We start from the raw sequence: 25,422 nt of genomic DNA, 5'->3' as shown, positions 1-25,422 counted from the left end.
GTTTTCTATCTAGGACACTCAAAAACAGAAAAAAAGGAAAAATGCTGCTTACACATTTTTGATGAAGGACAATCAGTTTACACTGTAAACAGTACACTGGCAGAGAATAGCTACTTTTGGTAAAAGATAATGTTCCATATTCTACTAGGAGTGTATGTGAGTCTGTGCATGTGTGTGTGTGTGTGTGTGCACTCCTTCCACTGAGCTCCTCAGCTACAGTGCTTACTCAGCAGAGACATAATTTGGCTCTCTGTGCATAAAAGTGTGCATGTTTTAGACACTGAAGTTGACATGGTTCCAGTTAAAAATGGTATTTCATTTTATTGTGGAATTTATAGAAATAAGCAAAGTTTTTATTTTTATTTTTTGACTGTTGGAAATCAAATGATTTTTTTAAATAGGAAAATATAATCCCATTGTCATTTTTTTCAGTAACAAAAAAATTATACCTAAATCTATCTATTTTAACTGGCAAAATATTTGGTTGAAGCCCAGATCATAATATACCAGTTAGTTTGTTTTCAAGGGTTCTAATGAGTTCTTATATTATTTGGAAAGGTTAAAGAATCAAAAGTCTTGAAATGCAACCAATTTTGGATTTTGATTTTACAGTGGTATAAATACCGATTGGATTATTTAGACAACAGTTTAGCAATTGGAGTCAAGTAGAATATAGACAAAATGAAGGGAGATGTAGATACAGCTTTAATGAATAGGAGCAATTTTGTAAGTGCATCATGAAATTAGCCTTTAAATAGTAATTGATGATGGAGTTTATACAACTTTTGTAATAAGAACCTTTCCATTTGTACTAACAGAATGAATTTTGCTTTGTGGAGTCTTGCTAAAGATTATGCATTGAAAGATATGAACAGTTTATAAACCTATTCTAGTTTCAATGTGTCTAGTAGCACCTACCTGATTCTCTCAAACTACCATACTATATTAACATATTATTGCATTTTTCCACAGATGGTATGAATTGAACTGTAAAAACAAGCATGCAATCACATCAATGCAGACTTATTTCCTTAAAATGTCATACTGTATATGATTTATTATGTTAACACTCAACCACATCATATTATTTATGTTTTGTATAGTCTGAAAAAGTGCTGCTTCACTGACATCATCCTTTTTCTTTTTCATAAGAAATAACAAGATAAATGCTTCAACAATAAAAAACAATTTAAATGCCTAACATTGTATTTAAAAGATTTATACTTTCCTGATAAATAATCTAAGATACAGCACCCTTATCTTTCATTTGATATTAACATATGATGTCATACTCAAACATTCTCAATTCCCCAAAATAAATTCCAAGATATTATTTTTAAAACCATAGGCCATCATGCTTTGACATCACAAGTATAGCTACCACATTGTCATATTCATTTTCTTCTTAAAGGTGCAATGCTTGTGAATGGGAAAATAATTTTTATCTAACTGGATTTTTAATATTTAGCATATAATAAATTTAATGAGAACTAATCTAACAATATTGTATTTTGCTAGAAGAAATAATATGACTTTAGACTGACTCTGTTGTATTTAAGGATACAGCATTTCATAATGGTTAAATACACCAAAATTTCAGAAATAATGCAGAGAAAGAGACTTTCACCTTGGAGGTAAAAGCATGGCAGAACTTCTCTATCATTCACTGTTTCATAAATTTGTACCTCACAAAATGCATAGACAGGAATTTAATATAAAGAATTAGTTCAACTATACATAAAATGTATCTTAAACACTTGTTTTTGGCAAACCAACATAGGTAAGCAGCTCTGGAACTGCCAAATTAAAACTTGCAAATTTTTAGCAAACTAAGAGTTTATTTTTAGGTTATTATTCTATTGTGGTTGTAATTTAAACCTGAGGCTGTGCACTGGTTGTTAGCTTAAAATTACCTTTCCTTAGAACATTGTGCTTCCATTGTATAAGAAATAAAAATTAACAAGAACTAGAAAAATTTGTTGTTGAACAGTGCTGGGACATACAGACAAAATACTAATACATGTTATCTACTTATAATATTTGTTTAAGTAATACCTAAAGGAATATAATAGACATTAGAAAATGCTTACTTATGATTGAATTACCTACAGCCCAAAAAGTTGAATATGTATCAAATAATGTTTAATTGGATTTATTATATGCACTATATACAGATACTAAAATGTCTCAAAATTGTGCCCTACTTCAATTTTGTTTAAGAAGGTGAGTCCTTGTGGAGTAAATAAATTACAAAATAAAATTATAAAAGTGAATGAAATCTTTGTGATTCCCAAAGCAGTAAAGTGTTTGTAACAATTTATTTGTAAATGAAGCTAAAATAACCGAATGGTGGGAGCTATACAATTATATAAGATACCATGACATGATTACAATTCATACACATGGCTCCTGTATCAAATACTATATTTTTAAATAGCAAATTGATACAGCTTTACCAGTATATCGCTAACAGTCCAGAATCTATACTAGTGTTTTCAGTTGTGTTTTCTAGGGCATATGTTTCCAAGCATGTCTTTGAAGAGAGACATGTAGAAATCATTGTCTGTAAACTTTTAATGTCTGATTAAACTTAAGCACATTAGCTCTACCTAATCCTGTTTCTTGTGAAGCTGTCTAATGGCAAACTAAGACCATGATGTAAAGGGAGTGGAAAATGGGAGTGGGGGGTGGGGAGAACAACTCTGCATACACTTTTTTCAATGTATAAAAACAATTCGGTATCATGATCCAAGGAGATGATTAACATTTTTAAGGCTGTATATTCAAGCACTGTATGTTAAAAGAGCAATGGTGTGGAATTTAGGCAGTAAGAAATGTCCTGCATTATGGATGGTACAGTAATTAAAGAATGATGCCTTCGGCAGCTGATTGCTGGTATACACTGGCTACTGATGGCAGTACGATATGGAAGTTAATAAAGGTAGCAGAAAATGGTAGAAATGAATTCTGAAAGATGATAGCCAGTTTTCTCCAGCAGCCAGCCTGGTAAGTAAAACTCAGAATCTTGGCCTGCATTTTAAATGAAATACTCTTTTTTCTCTTCAGCATTGACTTGACTTCCTTCCGCATTGATAATGGCTGTGTCAGCATCTGGTGCATCTTCAGCTCCTTTAGCTTCATTTGTTAAGTATGTTCCTGTGGGTATTGGAAGAAAAATATGTGAGTTCTGTGAGACTGGTAAATAGCCAGCATTAAAGCTACATTCATTTAGTAAGGAACTTATGCCATATTTCGTACATGTTCTGAGGTGTCATAAATCACACAATTCACCATTCTAAAGTTGCATGCTTTCTTTCAGCTTTTAGGTACATGTTATAGATAAAGTTGTTGCCAGGTTAACTAGAAGTAACAGCCAAACTGGAGTGGGTAATGAATACTTAGATTTCTTTAATGATGGGTACAGACCATGTAATCCATGCAGTTGTAGCAATGTGTCTTGTTAAGATGCTGATAACGCTCACATCACATATGTCACCATTCCTTTTTAGTAACTCCATTGAAAAGTAATTGTATCAATAGTTTGCTACCTTACCCATTGCAAAAAAAAAAAAAAAAAAATTGCTCACTAATATGGCCACATTTGTGCCATAAACCTACAAATAAAAACATTGACCAGATACTTAATGATATAGTTGAATTTCAGTTCTAGAGATAAAAATTTGCTTCTATTTTTTTTTCTCAACTAGTTACTCTGTGACCTTTGGTTATTGGCTAAATATTATTTTGCTAACCCAATTTAACTTTAAAGTTGAGTAAAGTGATGAAGAATTTCCTGAAATAATTCAGCATTTAGATCTCAATCTCTTATCTCTCTCTCCCTCTCTCTCTCTCTCTTTCTCTCTCTCTCTCTCTGTCTCTCTCTCTCTCTCACACACACACAGGCTCATATATTTCATGGTAAAGCTAGTCTTTAGAAAAGTATTGTCAAAGTTAACAAGGCTTTAGTAAATATAACCTACCTTTATGTCTTGCCAGATATCGACCAAGCAGAAATATAGAACACAATGTGACAAATACAACAACAGCCACTATTCCTCCTATAAGAGCATGATCAGGGCCAGTCTGGCCAGCCAGAGCATTGGGATCTAAAAAAGAGGAGAAAATATTGCTTAAAGTAGTGTTATTAGACATAGAGTTTATATCTGCATTTGGAGTGAATTATTAAAATTAACACATTTATGTTAAAATAAAGTTTCATTAATGTGTATTATGCCAATCATCTAGCATATCTATAATATTTATTGTGTACCTATAGCATACAAGATACCTAGGGATATAAGATTTTACACATCAATCTATGTTGCTACTGAGTTTACATGTTTAAAGAGAGTCTGAATAAACACACATATATTATTTTGCATAGTTTTATGCCTTTCATTCCTCCTCTTCTCCATCTGAATACATGCGTGTGTGTATATTTTAGTGAGATGAACACAACTATACTACGTTAAAACTAAAATTATGCCATGGGAAAGGATTAGGCTGAAGATGATAGCTTGGAATTTATCATTTCGTAAATGTTATTTAAAGGTATGAAATTGATAAACTCGCTAAAAATGCGAGTCTAGATAGAAAAGTCTAGATAGAAATTTGAGCCCTGAAAAACTCCCATTTTAAATTTTTGGACGAGAGAGTGCTTCTCGCAGAATAAACAGAGAAGCAGAGAACAGGGCAGTAAAAAGATTGTGGGTGGAAAATACATTCTCATTGATCAAAGGGAAGAATATATTTCAAGGAGTGAAAGTTGTTACAAATTGTGTTAAGTATGATTGATAGAAAGAGAAAAATGAATACTCAGCATTGAGAATTACGTGCCTGTTGGACTTGTGGCTGTAGAGGAAATGGTTAGAAAGACATAGGTGAATAATATACTTTTATATTCTGCCTTTTGGATGAAGCCAGGCAATTGTAGCAAGTTTTCAAGCAGAAATGGAGAAGAGCAAAAGAAAGCCCAGGTATTGAGGTACTCAAAAGTTTGGAAAATCAACTATTCATAAAATCACATGGTAAGAAATAAAACTAAGTGAAGACTTTAGCAATAAAATTCACCAAGGGTCAACCCTATGGCAAAGATCAGATTGAATGCACTACCTATCTTTCCAAGACTATTGTTGCTGATAGGATCATAGAAGCTGCTTATAGTCTAAAAGAGGGATTTAGAGGAAGAAAAAGTGAAAAAGTAAATTAGGATTGGCAATTATGCCTTCAAAATATCGTGGAGTATGGTTACAGACACATGAATACAGCACATAGATTAGGAGTATACTGTGTTTTTAAAAGAACTATTGTGTACAAGAAACATATGTCTAGATAGAAGAAACAAAGTCTGCCTATTTGAAATTTCAGCCTGTGAATTCCCAATCTTAAAAAAAGCAAGAAGACAATAGAAGCTATGTAGTCCTCATGGAGGACGTATTCTCAAACACTCACTTCAGATATAGTCACAGAGTATGACTTACAAGGTTAAATTTCCCATAGTATAGAATTAGAGGAAGTTAAAAAAAAAAAAAAAGAGAAAGAGAGAATAAACGGAAGAGACTCGAGTTTCTGCAAGTAACTACAAATATTGCCAAGGCAGAGGGATCTTTCCATGCCAGGCTGGCATGTTTCCAAAATTGCTATGGATTGGTGACCACTCAGTGTTGGTCATTCTTCCTTTATTTCTAAATTGGAGCATTTGTATTAAGGAATGCTTCTCCTGGCTTTGTTCTATCATTGTGTTTTGTGTATGGGTGTAGAGGAGCATTAGTTGTTTGACTCATGTGTTCCTGAGCTAATACACCCAGATATGATGAAGAGGATTGTGCATTTTCGCCATTTTGGTTTTTCGGTTCAATATATTGTCTCTCCAGGTCTTTAGGTTGTCTCTTTGGACAAGTTATGGCAGTGGTTTGTGTGAGGGTTCTGACATGAAGAGTGATTTGGTGATCAGGAAGGTATATTGGGGCAGAGGTTTTGCGCTGATAGCAAACGTGTTTCCTATTCTTTCAGTTCATGGAGCTAAACATTACCAATGTCACCTGCTGTTGAATGTGATTTGTGTTCCAGGTAATTGAATGCAGGCTCAGCAAGTAAAAACTCCCACAGGTAACCCTGCAGAGTGACCTCAGATGATACAAGTTGAAAATGAGAGAGGCCTCAAAATAATAAGGTTATAGGTCAATAAATCTCCACCTGAAGAAAATTGCCTAACTAAGAATACATGCATTGAACTGCATTTTAAAAAAAGTTATTTTAAAACATTGAACATTAACTAGTTAATCTGTTATAGAAGCTATTTTTAGTTTAGCATTCTATTATATATTTCTCTCCCCAAAGCCACCCAGCTATTATTCAGTTGGTTATTCCAGATGATATCGCTACAATTTAGTTGTAATTTTAGATTGGTCCTGGGAGGAGGTTAGTGTAGCTTCCACTTAGTCTTTTGCCATCTTGGATCCTCTATTTTCTTCCTTGAAAAATTCCATTTTGCACTGGTAGAAACTCCATATTTTATATTGTTTATATGTCATTTTCTTTATACTAGCTTTATAATCATTTTACTTATTTACATTTTGTTTTAGTTATATTTTCCATGTTTATTTTCTGATCAGTTGATTTCCTTTTCTGTCATTTCTTGTTTCTTGCAAAAGAATTTTGTTATTGATTGTGAGTTTGGTTTAACTCTATTCAACCCACACCGTATTTAGTAGATATTTTAAACAGTTTCATAATATTAAAGATAAAAAGTGGTAAGCTTTTATTATTTTCTTCACTTTAGTATAATAATTCTTTTTAAATATCTGGGAGTATGTTTTTCCTTGTGTTCATAGTATTTCTTTCTTTTATTGCAAACACTTTTCATTGGATGCAAAATGATTTTTAAATTTCTTTATAATTTTTTACATTTTATTTTGTTATATTCATTCTTATTGTTGAGATGTTTTGAAGAAGGACTCTCAATAGTGTTTATTCTTGCCCAGCTATAATGTTGCGAATCAATCCATCTGCAGAAAATATCTTTGTAACTAAAATATGGATCACATGACATCTGTACATAGTGGATGGACTGAAGAAAGAGCCTTTGGGTGTGAATCATTACTGGTGAGAGGTTTTATTGATTAATTTAATATACTTTTGCCAATAATCTTCACTTGCACAGTAGAGTCTCAGATAATTTAGGTCATCCCTTCCATTTTTTAATTCATCAAGATAATTTGATCTGTTAGAATTGGTTTTAGATAGACTCACTTGATATTTTAAGAGAGAGACTTATAGATATATTATGATATATGTAAATATAATATGACTTCTCTACAATATAGTCTACATTTAATTTCAAGATTTCAAAGACAATATAAATAGGAAAAATGCTACTTTGCATGTCTACTTGTGAATGAATTTTTTTAAAAACAGTGACTTATTGGTTATGTTTTTATTTTTCCCCTAACTCTTAAAACTGAGTCTGTCCTTAATTTATATTTTTAGCAACTAAAACAAGTGATTGAGATCGAGGATCGGATAAATAAAATCTTAACATTGCAGTGATAATACATAATTTAGATGGCTGTGTCCCAGTGGGAATCTCTTGTATATCCTTTCTCTCATTCCTCTCCTATGTCATAACAATAAAAAGATGAATTACAGCCTTCTAAAGTTTCTTTAAAGATAACTGAATCTGCATTTTTTATTCAGATAAATACATTATGTATCTTTAAAGACCATTACTCATTCTCAAGTGTTACCTCATGATTTGCTGGAGAAGCCATTTAATGGGTAAATTCCATTAGATTCAGCAATATACTAGCAGTCTCTTTTACTTAACAATGCACAAAACAAAACAAAATATTGTAGAATTAAATCTTTTTGAGCTTAACATCCTTTAGGTAGGGTTACTGGATTCTTACTAGAAGAGTCCAAAGAGAAAATTTTGTCAAATAACAATATTTAGGGTCAGTAATTTCTGATATTTAGATAAGTAGAAATTAATCTTAAAACATGTTTTTTAAAATTTAATATGAAGAAACCCTAAATCACATGATTCTATTTGAAATCATTGCAGGGGGTTTTATCATCAAGTCTGTGATTTTTTTCCCCATTAAAATAAGAAGTGCCAACTCTAAAGAAAGAATATCTGATTTTCTAATCAAGCAAAGATTTTAGGTGCTACATAGCTTTTAATTCAAGTGTTAGAATTATTTTATAATAAATATTTTATTAAGTGTTATATATGATTTCTACTTTGAATAAAATGGTAGGTAAAGGTAAATTAAAATTATTTTATGTAAATGTTTTAAAATTAGGTTCCAAGACCGTTTCTAAAAGGAATTATATATATATAAAATATGGTCAGTAGTTAATTTTTTTATTAAAGTATAATTTACATTTAATAAACATCAAGTGTACAGTGTGTTGAAATATTTTAACTTATATACATCTATGTAACCACTACCCAGAATAAGATAAATGACACTTTCAGCACCTCAGTAAGCTCCCTGGTATCACTACTTTGACCTCTGTCACTATAGATTAATTTTGTCTAATTTTGAATTTAATATAAAAGGAATCAAACCACATGTGCTTTTTTGTTTGTCTTTTTTTTTTGACTCAACATTTTGTTAGTGAGATTTATCCATAATGTTCTAGGTAGCAGTTGTTCATTCTTTTGTATGCTATGTAGTATTTCCTTATATGAATGTACCACAGTTTATTTGTTAATTCTCTCACTGATGGATCTAATTTTCCACTATTATGTATAATGCTGCTTTGAATATTTTTGTATGTGTCTTTGGGTGAACGTAAGTACTCATTTGTTTAGGGCATATATTCCAGCAGTGGTTGCTAGAATAAAGTATATGCATGTCTTGCAGTGCCAAACAATTTTCTAAAGTGGCTGTAGCAGTTTATAGTCCCGCCAATGATTTAGGAGACTTCCAGTTGTCCTGTATTCTCAGCAGCACTTGGTATTGTCAGAGTTTTTAATTTTAGCTAAACTGATGGGGAAACAGTGATATCTTATTGTGGTTCTAATTTATGTTTCTATGGTCACCAATGAAGTTGAGCATTGTGTCAAGTTTACTGGCCATGAGATACCCTCTTCTGTGAAGTGTCTATCTCATTCTCTTGCTCATTTTAATTGAGTGTTCTGGGGTTTTTTCCTATTAATTTGTAGGTGTTCTTTATGTATTCTGGATATGAGTCATATCAAAATCATGTACTGTAGATATTTTCTCCTAGTCTGTGACTAACTTTTTAATATTTTAATTGTATCTTTTGATTACTAGAAGTTCTTAATTTTCTTGAAGTTTATTTTATCAATCTTTTTTGGTCTGTACTTTTTAATACAATTTTATTTATTTTTAGAGAGATGGGAAGAGAGGGAGAGAGAGAGAGAGAGAGACAAACATCAATGTGAGAGAGAAATATTGATTGGTTGCCTGTCATATGCGCCCCACCTGGGACCAAACCCACAACCCAGGCATGTACTCTAAATGATAATTGAACCAGCAAACATTTGCTTTATGGGATGACAATCAACCAAATGAGCCATACTGGTCAGGGTGTGATTATGTATTAAAATATATGTTTTTACATCAAAATTTGGGTTGACAATTGCAATTTAAAAGAATGATAAAACTCTAAGGACATGTACTATAATAAGCATATTAGTTCACCTATTTGTAAGGTTGCTATAAACTTTTTATTGTTTTCTTTTTTTTTAATTTTATTTATTGATTTTGAGAAAGACAGAGAGAGAGAGAGAGAGAGAGAGAGAGAGAGGTAGGGAGAGAGATTGATTTGTTGTTCCACTTATTTATGCATTCATTGCATTCAGTGATTGCTTCTTGTATGTGCCCTGACTGGAAATCAAACCCATATTAGGACAACACTCAAACCAATGGAGCTACTTGGCCAGGGCTACTGTTTACTTACTAAAATATAATTTTAAAAAATCTATGAAACTGTTTAAATTTTAGGGTTCAGACTACATGTTCATTATCAATAATTCAGTATCAATTGAGAAGAAAATAAAATATTGAATTAAATAACAGAGTAGAAAATTGTTAATTAAGACTGAGATTAGAACCAAGTTAAGATAAATCTTTGATAAATCTAGAAACAAATTCAATGTCAATATTGATAAATAGAAAATTAAAGAGAAGCTGAATGAACAGAAGAAGAATTAGTGAACAGGAGCAAGTGACATTTATGCAAAAGTCACAAAACATAGTTCAACAAGTAACAACCACAAGAGTTGTAGAACAAGTGTCAAATGAATGAAGAGCAGAGCAGAATAAATTTGGACCAACTATGATTTTAGGATGTAAGAGTCACTTTAACAATGGAGTCACTTATACTGATATTCTGTATCTATTTTAGAGAGTTTTTTTTTTTTGGTAGGAAGTGATTAAAAACTCAGAGAAATTTCAGTTTAACAATAAAATGGTTACAACATATGAAATTAAACTCAGGAAAGAAGTGTGTAAGTGGGATTATCACCTTTAGAAACAGAAAACATAGGGATTTTTCAATTGATTCTGCATCACAATCAGGTGATATTTATATTTCTAGTTAATTCCCTATCTCTTTGCTAAGAATGTACTTGTATAGCATTTTTTTTCAGATTTAATGTGTTTTATTGATTAAAATATTACATTTGTGCCAATTTCCCTTCCCTCTACTCCCCTCTACCCGGTGGCCCCCCTCCCTCCAGTTGTCCCCCCCTTTTAGATTATGTCCATTAGTTGTGCATACAGTTCCTCCCAACCTCTCTCCGTCTATTCCATTCCCTCCTACCATGATCCCCAATTCCTATATCATCTCCCTCCCTCTCCCCACTCCCCCTCCCTGTTGACCTCCCCCCAATATGCTTCCCGTACCCACAGTTCCTTTTACACTCTCGTTGCCTGTTTAGTTTGCCTTTGTTTCACTCCCTAGCTTCTGTTTTTTAAACCAGTCCCTTTAACATCTCATATAACAGTGGTTTGGATCTAATGAACTCTTTCAGTTTTATTTTGTCCTGGAAACACTTTCTCTGTCCTTCTATTCTGAATGACAATTTCGCTGGATAGAGTATTCGTGGTTGTAGGTTTTGGATTTTCATTACTTTGAATATTTCTTGCCAGTCCCTTCTTGCTTGTAGGGTCTCCCTTGAGAAGTCAGCTGATAGTCTAATCGGGACCCCTTTGTACATAATTCTTTTCTTCTCTCTTGCTGCTTTTAAGATTCTCTCTTTATCTTTAATTTTTGACATTTTGATTATAATGTGTCTTGGAGTGGTTCTCCCTGGGTCCAGTCTCTTGGGAACTCTCCTTGCTTCCTGGACCTGCAAGTCTATTTCCTTCCCCAAGTCTGGGAAGTTCTCCTTTATTATATTTTCACTCAATTTTTCAAGTTCTAGTTCATCTTCCTCACTCTCTGGCAAACCAATGATTCTTATGTTGGGCCTTTTATAGCTGTCCCAGAGGTTTCTGATCCTCTCATTGTTGCTTCCCATTTCCTCTCTCTGCATTGGTTGACTGCTTGTTCCTTCTCCATATTCCAGTTTGTTGAAATGAACTCTGGATTTTTTTTCCTCACCATCTGTCTCGTATGTGGTTTTGTTCCTTTCGTTATGAATGTTTTTCGCTTCTTTCTTATCTTTTTCCTGCTCTTTTGTGAATTCTGTAAGCCACCTGATAACAATGGCCCAGAACTGAGCCTCTGACAGGTTTCTTATCTGTTCATCTGTCAGGTTCTCTATCTCTTGTCTGGTGAGCTGTGTCACCGGGATTTCTATAGTTGTCTGCCTCATTTTGACAGATGCGTTTTGTTTTCTTGGGCCGGCTGTCGGGGGCAGTGCCTGTGTACTCGTAATGACCCAGCGACCGGCGCCATTTGGCGTCACAAGTCAGCGACCGGCGCCTGTCTGCGACCTATTTCGCAGCCCTGTGGTGCTTTCTTTCTTTGGGGGCGGGGGTCCAAAATGGATTCACACAGTTATTCCGCTAGGAGACCGGGATCCGTCCTCCCACCCCTCTGGGCCTCACTGTTCAAGGCGATGCGGTGGCTGCTCTCCCCAGCGCTGGGGTCGCGCACTGCCAGGGGCCCGACCGCAGCCGGGATTTCTTGCCGCCCCGCCGCGGTCTCAGGTGCGATCGCAAACAGCTCTGTCCTCTTTAACTCTTACCTGCCCAAATGGCACCGCTGGTTTATAACTTCATATGTTGGGCTTCCGTGTAGTTTTATTTTCTGGAATTTCTAGTTATCCTTTGTTTTGAAGTAGTTGTATTCCTCTCTAGTTGTAGAGGGAGACCTAGCGTGTCCGTCTAAGCCTCCATCTTGGCCGGAAGTCCCCTTGTATAGCATTTTTGAGACTTTGGAAAATAGGATTCTCTTCTCTTCTTTTCTCGCTCTCTCTTTTCTCTCTCTCTCTCTCTCTCTCTCTTCTTCTTCTTCTTCTTTTCTCTTTCTAAGAAACTGCTGTAGATAAATTGTGTCCTTCTGAAGATTCTAATATTGGAGCCATACCCCCAATGTGATGGTATTCAGAGATGAGACCTTTGACAGAAACTAGGTTTAAGTAAGGACATGATGTCATGGCCCTCATAATGAGATTAGTGCCTTTATAAGAAAAGAAAAAAATGTCAGAGCCCTTCCTTTCTTTCTTCATCTATCATCTATCTAATCTATCTCATCTATCTATATATCATCTCTCTATCAATCATCTATGTATCATCTATCTATCTACTTCTATCTCTGCCATATGAGGTCACAGATTAACAGCTACTCTCTGTAAACCAGGAAGAGGGCTTTCAGCAAAATCCAGTCCATTCTGGTACACTGATCTTGGTCTTCCAACCTCCAAAACTGTGAGAAATAATATGTTAAGTCTCTTAGTTTCTAGTATTTTGTAGGCTGAACTAATACAGAAACTACAGCATGAATTTTTACATGTATTCTCTCACTTGAATTATGTGAAAATTTAAGGCAATAGAAAATAGATGTTGGTAAGTATGGAAAATCTATACTCATCTCCAGCCTTGTAGCGAGTCACCTGTAGTTGAGTTGTGCCTAGTATAAGGTGCTGTTTTGAGTTATGCTGTAAACCCCTAGCCTCTACTAACTCACACAGTAGTGTTTCATACCCATTAAGATGTAATGATTGATGTCAAGAGCAGCAAATGAAATCAGTCTTGGAATGAAACAATGCATTATTTATCCAAATAGAAGAAAAGCATCAGAATGAAGCAGAACTCAGTGAAAGTTTTTCATGTGGAAGAAATTGCTGACAAAATTCTGTATTTACATATATTTACACCAAACCTTAAGACACTTATAACTTATGGCTATCTGTTTGATTTTGGCCAAGTTTCTTAGCCTTCTCATCTTTAGAATGTGAATATTTTTATTTACCAGGGTAGTCAAAGACTATATGTGTTACTATACATAAAGGGCTTAGAAAAATATCTGACACAATGTAATTTAAAGATTATCTAAATGTTAGTTATATGGAACATGGGGAAGATGGAAGGTATAAACTGCTGTGTAGAAAAATATAGGTTCCTCTTCAATTTTAAAAGACTCAGTCAGGACTTTATGTGGTAACTGTGGACCATACTAAGTGTCTGAATATTTGAGAGATGGGGAGGGATATTAATTGACAAAGATTTCCAAAATATAAGATTGGATAAAATAAATGTGGTGGGTGTCTGATGGATGAAGATTAAATGAGTAAATAATTTATTAATATTTAATCTGTAAAGTTCTGTATTATAAATGGCTTATTTTACTCAATGCATGTACAGTGTTGACTTAGAAAATCACAGATATTATTAATATAAAGTTTGATAAATTGTAGGACAGCTAGCCTAAGCAAGTTTCTGAAATAATTTTTCAGAAATTTTAAAAATAATTTTAAAAGTCAGTTTTTAGGCTGTGTTAGATGACTCTTATTTTGACATTAAGAGTTACTTGAGGTAATTTCTAGAGTATTCTCACTAATTATATTATTTCTTCTTCTATCATAAAGAATTAATTCCCCATCTATGCTAAATGCCCCCTTTAGTGCTGTTTCTTCATCCTGTAAGAATTTCTTCATTTCTTCTTTTCCTGTGTCTATGCCAAGTGCAAACAACAGTGACCAGTCTCTCCATGTCAATTAGCCCTCAATTTCTCATTCAGAAGTTTTACTTTTCTCTTGAATCAGTTCACTTGCTTTAGTTCATTTTCATCCAAATATATGTTTTCTTGAAAATAAAGTTGTGTCTTACACTTGTAATATAGCTGCAACAGCACTTTTGCACAATTCTTAGAACCAAGTAAATTTAATGAGTAAATGGATAACATTAAATTCTTACACTGAATTCCAAACAGAGTTTGTATCTTTAGATACCAATTTGCCATGCTGAAAAATGAATTGCTGCTCCTTCATGATATTAAATTATTTGCTTAAATATAATAGTACTACTACTATCAAAATATTTTAGAAAGTAGTGCTAAATAAAAATGACTCATGCAGACTTGTACTTAATACTTCAAATAATTTTATTCTAACATTAATTTGATTTTTTTCTATCAAATTAAGAGCCTACTTTCCCCCTTTATATTGAGTAACACTTCAGAAAGAAGGTCACTATGATCAAACATTAGAATTAGTTATACATAATTTATGGAGATAAAAATACTGTTTTTGCCAGTATATGACATTAGCAAAGTCCCTAGAGAGAAATAAATGTAATGTGAATCAAATAATGAGTTTTACAAGGCTAGAAGCTGTAAATAAACTTGTATTTTGTAGTTTCATGTTGTTTATTTTCAGGAAAAATATACTCAAATTCATTCTACAATGTGCAGTTTCTTTGACATTTATGTGATCTGTAGAAGCTGCTATTTTTCTTCTGTTGCCTCATATCTTTCTAAGTAGGAATTGTTCTGCCTTCAATGTCAACAATACCTAAATCTTTGTACATCACTGATTTCAGCCGCACACACAAAATGAATAAATGGGAATGACCATTAGAAAGGAAGACAAACGACTTGTACATGACATTGTCATATGTCTGTTTTGTCATTGTGCTATGTGTAAATCTAAATAGATGAATTAAAGTATTTTTAAGCAGGCTAGAGGTTAAATAAATTATATGCAATAATTTCTGCAGAAGAACATAATCTATATTTAAGCAAGTTTTTTTTAAACAACTTAATAAAGATAAGCTGATAATAAGTATGCCATTAGAGGAAACAGCAACAATAAGATTTATTTTTAAATACTTAAAATATAAAGAATAATTGTTTGATAATGATAACATTTATAATTTTCAACATTAAACATTTTTAAAAAGTATAGTTTATACCAATTGTTTATTATGTCTGTGCATACACAGAAATGTATGTAATAGAAGAATAAACATTTAAAATGGGAGTGAAAGATCACCTGCAGAAACATATTTATTTTTTATGGGACAATACACCAAAAACCCAATACCATTGCTGCTAAAATAATTTTTTATAAATCTACAATGTGTACTATATCATTAGTCAATTCATTCAGACACATTGCATTGTATTATTATTTTTAAGTTGATTCTAGGGATAATTACAATAGTCATATTGCCTATGTTTATGTAAGTTTTAAAATCACTATGAATGGTCACTGAACCAGTTCCCAAGTTACAATAATGAAGATATTCAGAAGAATATAATGTACATGTCCTTTCTACACACTGTTTTGGATAGATGATCACATACTAGTGGGAAAGTTTAGTAATATTTTAAATATTAAGATCTTAAGCTTACTGGAATCTTATCCTGTTATTTTTTCATATTTTAAATTATGTTCAAATAAAAAAGTAAATCTCTCCTATCTTGCTATTACCACTTTATACACCAACTATGTGACTGATATGTAATCTAACATCTCTTTGCTTCAGTTTCCATATATATAATATAGGAAAATAGTAGCACAATCACATAGAACTTTTCTGTGGCTGAGGTCAGATGATACAAATAAAGGTCTTATTACGACACTTATCCCATAAAAGATAGTAACAATAATGGTTAATATTTATTAAAAGCATTATTCTAGTCACTTATTAATGGGACAATTGTAATAGAAAAACAGTAAATAAATAAAAAAAATTTAAAAAATTAAATTAAAAAAAGAAAAGAAAGAAAATTATCAGTTTTACTATCATCCCAGAAATCTATAACCATAAAAAGTAAGTTTCAGTAGATTTTGAGTTAGTATCACTATTACTAAACTCCCATATTTGATTCTTGATTGTCTGTGTTACAATTTTTTTTCTTTAAACATTTGCTGTAGTAAGAGGCTTTGTTAATAAGACTTTCTGATGCCTTGAATAAATTTGGCATTTTGGGTATATTTTTAATGACAAAGTAAAATTTAGAAAATTCACAACGTTTAACTTGTAAACTACAAATGAGGTAAAATGACATAGAAAATAATTCATTTCATCAAGTCAGTGTGTAAGTAAAGAACTATGTATTGATTTAAAAAAATCAATAATATATCAAAATATACCATTTATTTTGTGAACACATTTGGAAGGCTGTGTGTGTTTTTAGAAATTTCTTTCTCTGACTTTGAAAATAAAAGACATAATTATAATACAAAGTTTCAAGTGTTAAAGAAATATGTAAAATTAAGTTGAAGCCTTTTGTTATCCCATCATCCATTAGTAAACTTCAACTATATTTAACACACATTATTGCAATACTTTTTATACATACTAGCATGATTCAGATTTGCTTATTCATGTTTTAGTACTTTGTAAAAATACTAAAGTAGAATAGTTAGAATTTACTCACCCATAATTAAATAATTTTACTATCTAGCATTTTCTGACATTGGCTATGTAATTTATACTGCACATTATTCACTCACCACTTATTGGAGGAAAAACAATTAGAATTGAATAATATAAGTCAACAAGAGAATAAGCAATATTTTGGACTGATCAGGAACCATAGGTTAACAAAGCTGTTACTTTATCTGACTTCCTTCAAGTACTCTATGATTTGTAGCAATACTCTAGTCTAGGCAGTGATAGATGTAAATTCTACCCAGGAGGGTCATAGCTACATCAGTTTGCAAGTGACAAACTCATTTCCTGACTTCTCTTGAGACACTAATATGGCTTTGAATCAAAGGTCTAGTGTAATTACTATGTGTATTTCAGATTAAGTAAATGTGATAAAAGCTTCCATCTGGCTATTTTTCAAACATGTGGGAGATGCTGATTTCCAGTGACATATTGCAATATGTCTATTGTAACAGTCCCTGATGCCCTCTTGTAAATTACTTACATTTGGGATTACTTGACTTGGGCAGACAGAAATATTATTCACTTCTTAAGTGCTGCCCAATGGGAGTGTATGAGATGTAATCTAATCTTTATGTTTGTTAAGAAAAACATTAAGAAATCAAGGAGCCATGTTTATTTTACTAAATTACTATTGCGCTCAAACTATTTGAAAAGGCAAACTCAATTTCATCGTAACCAAAACTTGTTCTATGATAGAAGACTGTATCTAAAGGAATTAGAAATTAAAATACTAGATACATGTTCATTGTATTATAAAATGACAAAGTTTTGATAAATGAATGAATTCTGAATATTTACATCAGAAAACAACATCAACAACACTAAACTCTCAATTTTGGGTTGAAAATTTCAGATGTTGTTTAAGTCAAAATTATCATCAACATATTTATATTTTAAGGGGAAAAAAATCTAATGCCCCGAATTCTAATTAAAATACAGGGAAATAGTAGGAATGGTGAGAGGGCATTTTAGAAGGGGGCATTATTTTGGGGTAGAGTAACACTAATGCCAATCAAACCACTGTCATTTCCCTAAAAGGAAAAATAAATGATTCTTACCTACTTGTCATGCAAATGTAAGAGGCCCCAGGAATAGAGTAGTACTTAAAATTTCCCAATCTTAGCAGTACCCACATTTTTATATCTGGGTAATTGTTTTGTTTTGTGTTTGAGGCACTGTTCTGTGTCTTATAAGATGTTCTGCAGTATCCCTCTTCTCTATCTGATAGATATCATTTTACTACAAATAGTTACAATTAAAAAAAGAAAAGTCCCCAGACATTGCCAAAAATTTCTAGGGGGACATCCTTCTCGTGATTGAGAACCAAGCATTAGGTAAGTTTGCTTAATAGAGGCAGAAAATTCATGGAGAATAAAATAATTAAATAAATAAATAATCAGATGTTAAGATTCTTGACACTTAATTTATGACATATATACATATTTAAAAAAATAAATGATTGCATTTGAAAATACTGTTACATTTAGAGCAAAAGCTTATAAAAGTATAGATGTAAACAAACTATTTAAAGAAGATACATATAGGAAAGCCAAAGGAGACAAGAAAAATTACATCATCTAGGTTAAACAGGTATATAAAACAATGTTAAGATACAAAAATTGGCTTAATTTTTAATATATAATTCTTAATAAGTATTTATTGAACTGAATTGAATTGCATTCTTTGCATTAAGTTAAACTTTGAGCAAGAAAATGAGACCGAGAAAAACATAATGATAGTGAGTGTGGGTTCTGGACTCAGACTCTCTTAGACTGTTAGTTAGCATCTGACTTTGTCACTTTCAGGCTGTGACAGAGCTTCTCTGTTTCTAAGACTTCTCAAGTGTTAAATGAAGACAAGAATAGTATTTACAGTATTGGTTACTATGAGGATTCCTATACAAGGAACGTAATAGTGTTCAGCACGTTAAAGAAACTATATATTTATATATAATTATTATTGTTATTGTTAGAGATAAATACAGAAAACAGTCTTGACCTAAGGAAATAAACCTTATAGTATAGAAAAAAAATCCAGCTATACATAACAAAATAGGAAGTCCAAAAAAAAATGTTTCTTTTCTGATAGATGGATATAGATAGCAAAGAAAAAATTATATTAAAACAAAGGTGGTCCCCCACTCTTCTCCCTCTCCTTCTTCTTTCTTTCTCTTTCTACCTTCCTCTTCTCTACTTTTTCTATCTCTTTCCCCTCTCTCTTTCTTTCTTGCTATTTTCTATTCTGTATTTTTATTCTTGAAAAAGTCTTTCTCTAATCTGTTTCCTACCTTCTAACCCCCACATCCCTCTGCTTCAATTTTTGGCCATCTGCCCACTTGGATGTCTGTTGTGTCTATCCTCTCTTCCACACTAAACATATAGCATATACCTACTACATAAACCTAATACTATACACTTCCACGTTCTCACTCCATAATGCAACCCTCTCCTCGTTTTCAAACATACAGTGTAAATGTTAATTGCTGTCTTGCATAGCCTTGACCCCAATTGCTAATATTATTACTCTATCACCTTCTCTTTCAAAAATAAACCCTCCTTCATTTAAAACAACTCCTATCTGTTTTTCCTATGAAATAAGAGTCTTAATATCTCTACAATTATATTAATACTGGCTCATTTGCAGCCAATAGTGACATTGTAGTTAGGGGAGATATTGGAGGTTATGGGTTTCTTGCCTGGGTTGTGTGATTACGTTTTAACAGGACCTCCACAACATAACTCAAGACAAGATGGGCAGAGTGACTCTCAACTAACCAGAGGAAAAAACCCACCAAAGAGTAGCTGAAATACAACCAGACAGATTAAACAAACAACATAAAGGGCAACACAAGAGCATCAGGCTCAGAAGATCAAAGAAACTGCACCACCAAATCCCCCAGATCTCCTATAAAGTATCTCATATTACAAAAGTGATAAATCAAAGCAGACAAATCTAATAATCAAAAACAAACAAGAAGAAATCAACATGGGGAGACGCAGAAGCAACTTCCCAATGAAAGGTAAAGAGGAATCCCCAGAAAGAGAGATAGATAGAACAAACATAAGCCAACTATCAGACACAGAATTCAAAAAAATGGTTATTATGAAACTTAATGACCTTGACAACCTCAAAGAAAACTACAACAAACTTCAGGAAAATTACCAACAACTCCAAGGAAACTACAAAGAACTGCAGGGAAGTTAAAAGGAACTTACAGAGAACTACACAAGCATAAAAAATGAAATAGAAAATATTAATAAGAAACAGGAAGAAACGAAGAATACAATCTCTAAAATGAAGAACATACTAGAATCAACCAAAAGCAGGCTAAATGAAGCCAAAGATCAGATAAGTGAATTAGAGGACAATGTAGAAAAAAAATTCCCAGACAATACAACAAAACGAAAAAAAGATCAAAAATGAACGAAGAGAGTTTAAAAAAACTGCAGGACAACATGAGACAAAACAACATTAGAATCATAGGGATACAAGAAGGAGAAGAGGAAGAAAAAGGGATAGAAAACCTGATTGAAAAAGTAATGATACAAAATTTTCCTAACTTGATGAGAGGAAAAGTTGTGCAAATCCAGGAAGCACAGAGGGTCCCAAGAAAGATAAACCCAAAGAGGCCCACCCCAAGACACATCATAATTAAAATGGCAACATTCAAAGACAAAGCGAGAATCCTAAAAGCAGCAAGAGAAAAACAGCAAATAACAGACAAGGGGGCTCTGATAAGGCTAGCAACTGACTTCTCAACAGAAACACTACAAGCCAGACAAGAATGGCAAAAATAGTTTTCAAGCAATGAAAAACGAAGGCCTACAACCAAGAATACTCTACCCAGCAAGGCTCGCATTTAAAATGAAAGGTGAAATAAGGAGTTTCTCAGACAAAGGAAGACTAAAAGAATACATCTCCACCAAACGAGCATTGCAAGAGATTCTAAAAAGAATGCTGTAAGAAAAAGAAGAACATAAAAGAAGGAGAGGAACACAAGTACCAAAGGAAATGAATAAATACTTGTCAATAATAACCTTAAATGTAAATTGATTAAATGCTCCAATTAAAAGACATAGGGTAGCAGAATGGATATGAAAACAGAGCCCACATATCTGTTGTCTACAGGGGACACACCTTAAAACAAAAGATTTACACAGAATAAAGGTGAAGGGATGGAAAAAAGTTTATCAAGCAAATGGACATGAAAAAAAAGCTGGGGTAGCAATACCTGTGTCAGACAAAAGAGACTTCAAAGCAAAGGCCATAAAAAGAGACAAAGAAGGACATTATATAATACTTAAAGGAAACATCAATCAACAAGATATAACACTTATAACCATATATGCACCCAACATAGGAGCACCCAAATATGTAAAGACAATTTTGAAAGACTTCAGAAAGGATATAGACAACAACACATTCATAGTAGGAGACTTTGACACACCATTGTCAACAATAGACAAATCTTCGAAGCCAAGAAACTCCAAAGACATTGAGGCATGAAACAACACCCTGGACCAAACGGACTTAGTTGATATATACAAAACATTTCATCCCAAGGAAGCAAAATATACATTCTTTTCAAGTGTACATGAACATTTTCAAAGATAGACCACATTATAGACACAAAACTAGCCTCAACAAATTCAAGAAAACTGAAATTATATCAAGCATCTTCTCAGATCAAAAGAGCTTAAAATTGGAAATCAACTTTAAGGAAAAAACTCAAAAACATTCAAACTCATGGAGAATGAATAACATGCTATTAAATAATGAGTGGGTTAACAATGACATCAAGGAAGAAATCCAAAAGTTTCTGGAAACAAATGATAATGAACACACAACAAACCCAACACCTATGGGATACAGCAAAAACAGTCCTGAGAGGAAAGTTCATAGCAACACAGGTTTACATAAAAAGGACAGAAAAATCTCTAATAAAAATCTAATCCTACAGCTACAAGAACTAGAAAAAGAACAAGTAAAGCCCAGAGCAAATAGAAGGAAGGAAATCATCAAGATTAGAGCAGAATTAAATGGCATAGTGACTAAACTAACAATTCAAAAGATCAACATAAGTAGGAGCTGCTTATTTGAAAAGATAAACAAAATCGACAAGCCTTTAACCAGGCTCATCAAGAAAAAAATAGAGAGGACCCAAATAAATAAAATCAGAAATGAAAGAGGAGAAATCACAACGGATACCATAGAAATACAAACAATTGTAAGAAACTGTTATGAACAACTGTATCACAAGAAATGTGACAACCTAGATGAAATGGACAAATTTCTGGAAACATATAATTTGCTAAAATTGAATCAAGAAGAATCAGAAAGCCTGCATAGACCAATAACAACCAGAGAAATTGAAACAGTAATCAAAAAACTCCTGGCACACAAAAGCCCTGGACTGGATGGCTTCACAGCTGAATTTTACAAAACATTTAGGAAAGAAACAACTCCTATCCTCTCAGACTATTCCAAAAAATCCGAAAAGAGGAAAAACTCCCAAACTTGTTCTATGAAGCCAGTATTATCCTAATTCCAAAAGCAGGTCAAGACACAACAAAGAAAGAAAACTACTGGCCAATATTACTGATGAATATAGGTGCTAAAATCCTCAACAAAATATTGGCAAACTGGATCCAACAACACATTAAAAAGATTATACATGACGATCAAGTGGGATTCATCCCAGGGATGCAAGGATGGTTTAATATTTGCAAATCAATAAATGTAATACACCACATAAACAAAGTGAAAGAAAAAAAAAACACATGGTAATATCAATAGGTGCAGAAAAAGCATTTGACAAAGTACAACACCCATTTATGATAAAAACACTCAGCAAAATGGGAATAGAGGAATCATACCTCAACCTAATAGATGCCATATATGTGAAACCTGAAGCCAACATCATACTCAATGGCCAAAACCTGAAAGAATTCCCCTTGAGATCAGGAACAAGGACGTCCACTCTCTCCACTCCTATTCAACATAGTCTTAGAAGTTCTAGCCACAGCAATAAGACAAATAAGAGAAACAAAAGGTATCTAAATTGGAAAAGAGGAAGTAAAACTGTCATTATTTGCAGACATGATAGTGTACATAGAAAACTCTATAAACTCCAAAAAAATCTACTCAACCTAATAAGTGAATTCAGCAAAATAGCAGGGTGTAAAGTCAATGTTCAGAAATTGAAGGCATTTCTGTACACCAACAATAAAACATCAGAGATAGAAACTAAAAGGAAAATCCCATTTACCATAGCAACAACAACAACAAAAAAGTACCAAGGAATAAACTTAACCAAGGAGGTAAAAGACCTTTACCCACAAAACTACATAACACTGAAGAAAGAAATTAAGAAAGATATAAATAAATGAAAACATATATTATGTTCATGGATGGGAAGAATCAACATCATCAAAATGTCCATACTTCCCAAAGCAATTTACAGATTCAATGCAATCTCTATTAAAATACCAATGACATATTTCTCAGACCTAGAACAAATACTTCAAAAATTTATATGGAACCAAAAAAGAGCCCGAATAGCCACAGCAATCTTGAGGAAGAAGAACACAGTAGGAGATATCACAATACCTGATATCAAACTATATTACAAAGCCACGGTAATTAAAACAGTCTGGTACTGGCATAAGGACAGACATATAGATCAATGGAACAGGACAGAGAGCCTGGAAATAAACTCAGGTCTATATGGTCAACTAATATTTAACAAAAGGAGTAGGAACATAAAATGGAGTGAGAAGAGTCTCTTCAACAAATGGTGTTGGGAAAACTGGACAGGGACATGCAAAAAAATGAAACCAGACCTCCAGCTTACACCGTATACCAGAATAAACTCAAGATGGATCAAAGACTTAAATGTAAGTCGTGACACCATAAAAGTCCTAGAAGAAAACATAGGCAGGAAAATTTCAGATATCCCACGTAGCAACATTTTCATTGATGTATCTCCTAAGGCAAGGGAAATAAAGGATAGAATAAACAAATGGGACTACATCAAACTAAAGAGTTTCAGCTCAGCAAAAGAAAACATCAGCAAGATAAAAAGGGAACCAATCATATGGGAAAATATACTTGCCAATGATACCTCAGACAAGGGAGTGATCTCCAAAATATATAAAGAACTTATACAACTCAACACCAAGAAGACAGACAACCCAATTAAAAAATGGGAAAAGACCTCAACAAACATTTCTCCAAAGAGGATCTACAGAAGGTTCATAGACATAGGAAAGGATGCTCAACATCACTAGCCATCAGAGAGATGCAAATAAAAACCACAATGAGATACCACCTCACACCAGTCAGAATGGCCATCATCAACAAATCAACACACAACATGTGCTGGCGAGGATGCAGAGAAAAGGGAACCCTGGTGCACTGCTGGTGGGAAAGCATACTGGTACAGCCACTATGGAAAAACAGTTTGGAACTTCCTTAAAAAACTAAAAATGGAACTGCCTTTTGAACCATCGATTCCATTGCTAGGACTATATCCGAAAAATCCTGAAACATCAATCCAAAAGAGTCTATGCACTCCTATGTTCATAGCAGCACAATTCACAATAGCCAAGTACTGGAAACAACCTAAGTGCCCATCTGTAGCTTAGTGGATCAAAAAACTGTGGTACATTTACACAATGGAGTACTGCGTACCAGAAAGAAAGAAGGAACTCCTACCATTTGCAAGAACATGGATGGAACTGGAGGGAATTATGCTTAGCGAAATAAGCCAGGCAATTAGAGAAAAATACCTTATGCTATCACCTATTACAATACGCTAATGAACAACACGAACAAATAAGCAAAATTGAAACAGAGGTATGTGAACAAGGTGTAGACTAACAATGACAAGGGGGAAAAGGGGAAGGAGAGAAGGGGAAAAGAAGAGGAAGGGTCTAGTCAAAGAACATGTATAAATGACCCACGAATATGAACAATTGTGTATGGACTGACTGTGGGAGAAAGGGTGGGCAGGGAGTGGGGAAGCAATAGAAAAAAAAAAGTGGGACAAATTTAATAGATAAACAAACAAACATTTTTTTTTTCCTTTTCTTCTTTCTTTCCTCTTTCCCTCTCTACTTGGGGGAGGAGGGAGGAAGAGAAAAAGGGAAGAAAAAAAAAAAGGAAAATATAAGAATGGAAATGCAACTCCAATGAAATTTAGAAGGACAAAGATTTTTCTTCATGCTGTATATTTTTACCCCTACCTGATTTCTCCACAAATTGGCACCCTGAAGAAGTAAGTAATGACATAAGGTACTTTGCATGAAAATAATAAGACCAGTGGTTAATAGAGGTCTTGTCAACCAACACTTTGACTGGAATTTCATGCCTAAAAAATAGACATTCTTGGACTCTGGTTGTTACCAAAAGCCCTGAGGAACCAAGGGTGACCTTAGAAGGTAATAAAAGCCCATGAGGAAAAAGGCCTGGTACATAGGTTGGATGTGTGGTCCATAGCACTCTTTCCAGGGAAGGGATGAAAGTTGCTTTCCTGAGAGGTGGCTAAAAGGGACCTTAAAGCACAACAGAAAACCTGAAGGACTTGGAAAAGACA

The 25,422-nt window shown here is 33.3% G+C and overlaps 1 protein-coding gene across 1 annotated transcript in view; it reads right to left on the bottom strand.

Annotated features, from left to right (window-relative positions):
• Positions 1-568: 568 nt before the first annotated feature.
• The window catches only part of CADM2 (cell adhesion molecule 2), a 177,949-nt gene continuing 153,095 nt past the window's right edge, over positions 569-25,422 (bottom strand). The window contains exons 6-7 of the mRNA XM_090290236.1: positions 3,981-4,106; positions 569-3,156 (exon numbers count right to left, since the gene is read on the bottom strand). Coding sequence (XP_090146362.1) covers positions 3,038-3,156; positions 3,981-4,106 — 245 coding nt within the window. The 3' untranslated portion in view covers positions 569-3,037. The remainder of the gene's footprint in view (positions 3,157-3,980; positions 4,107-25,422) is intronic.

This window comes from Furipterus horrens, unplaced genomic scaffold (assembly GCF_987537825.1).
Source record: "Furipterus horrens unplaced genomic scaffold, mFurHor1.1.pri manual_scaffold_1, whole genome shotgun sequence".
Classification (NCBI taxonomy): domain Eukaryota; kingdom Metazoa; phylum Chordata; class Mammalia; order Chiroptera; family Furipteridae; genus Furipterus; species Furipterus horrens.
Note: the sequence above shows the minus strand (reverse complement) of the source record. Positions and strands in the feature narration are given on the sequence as shown.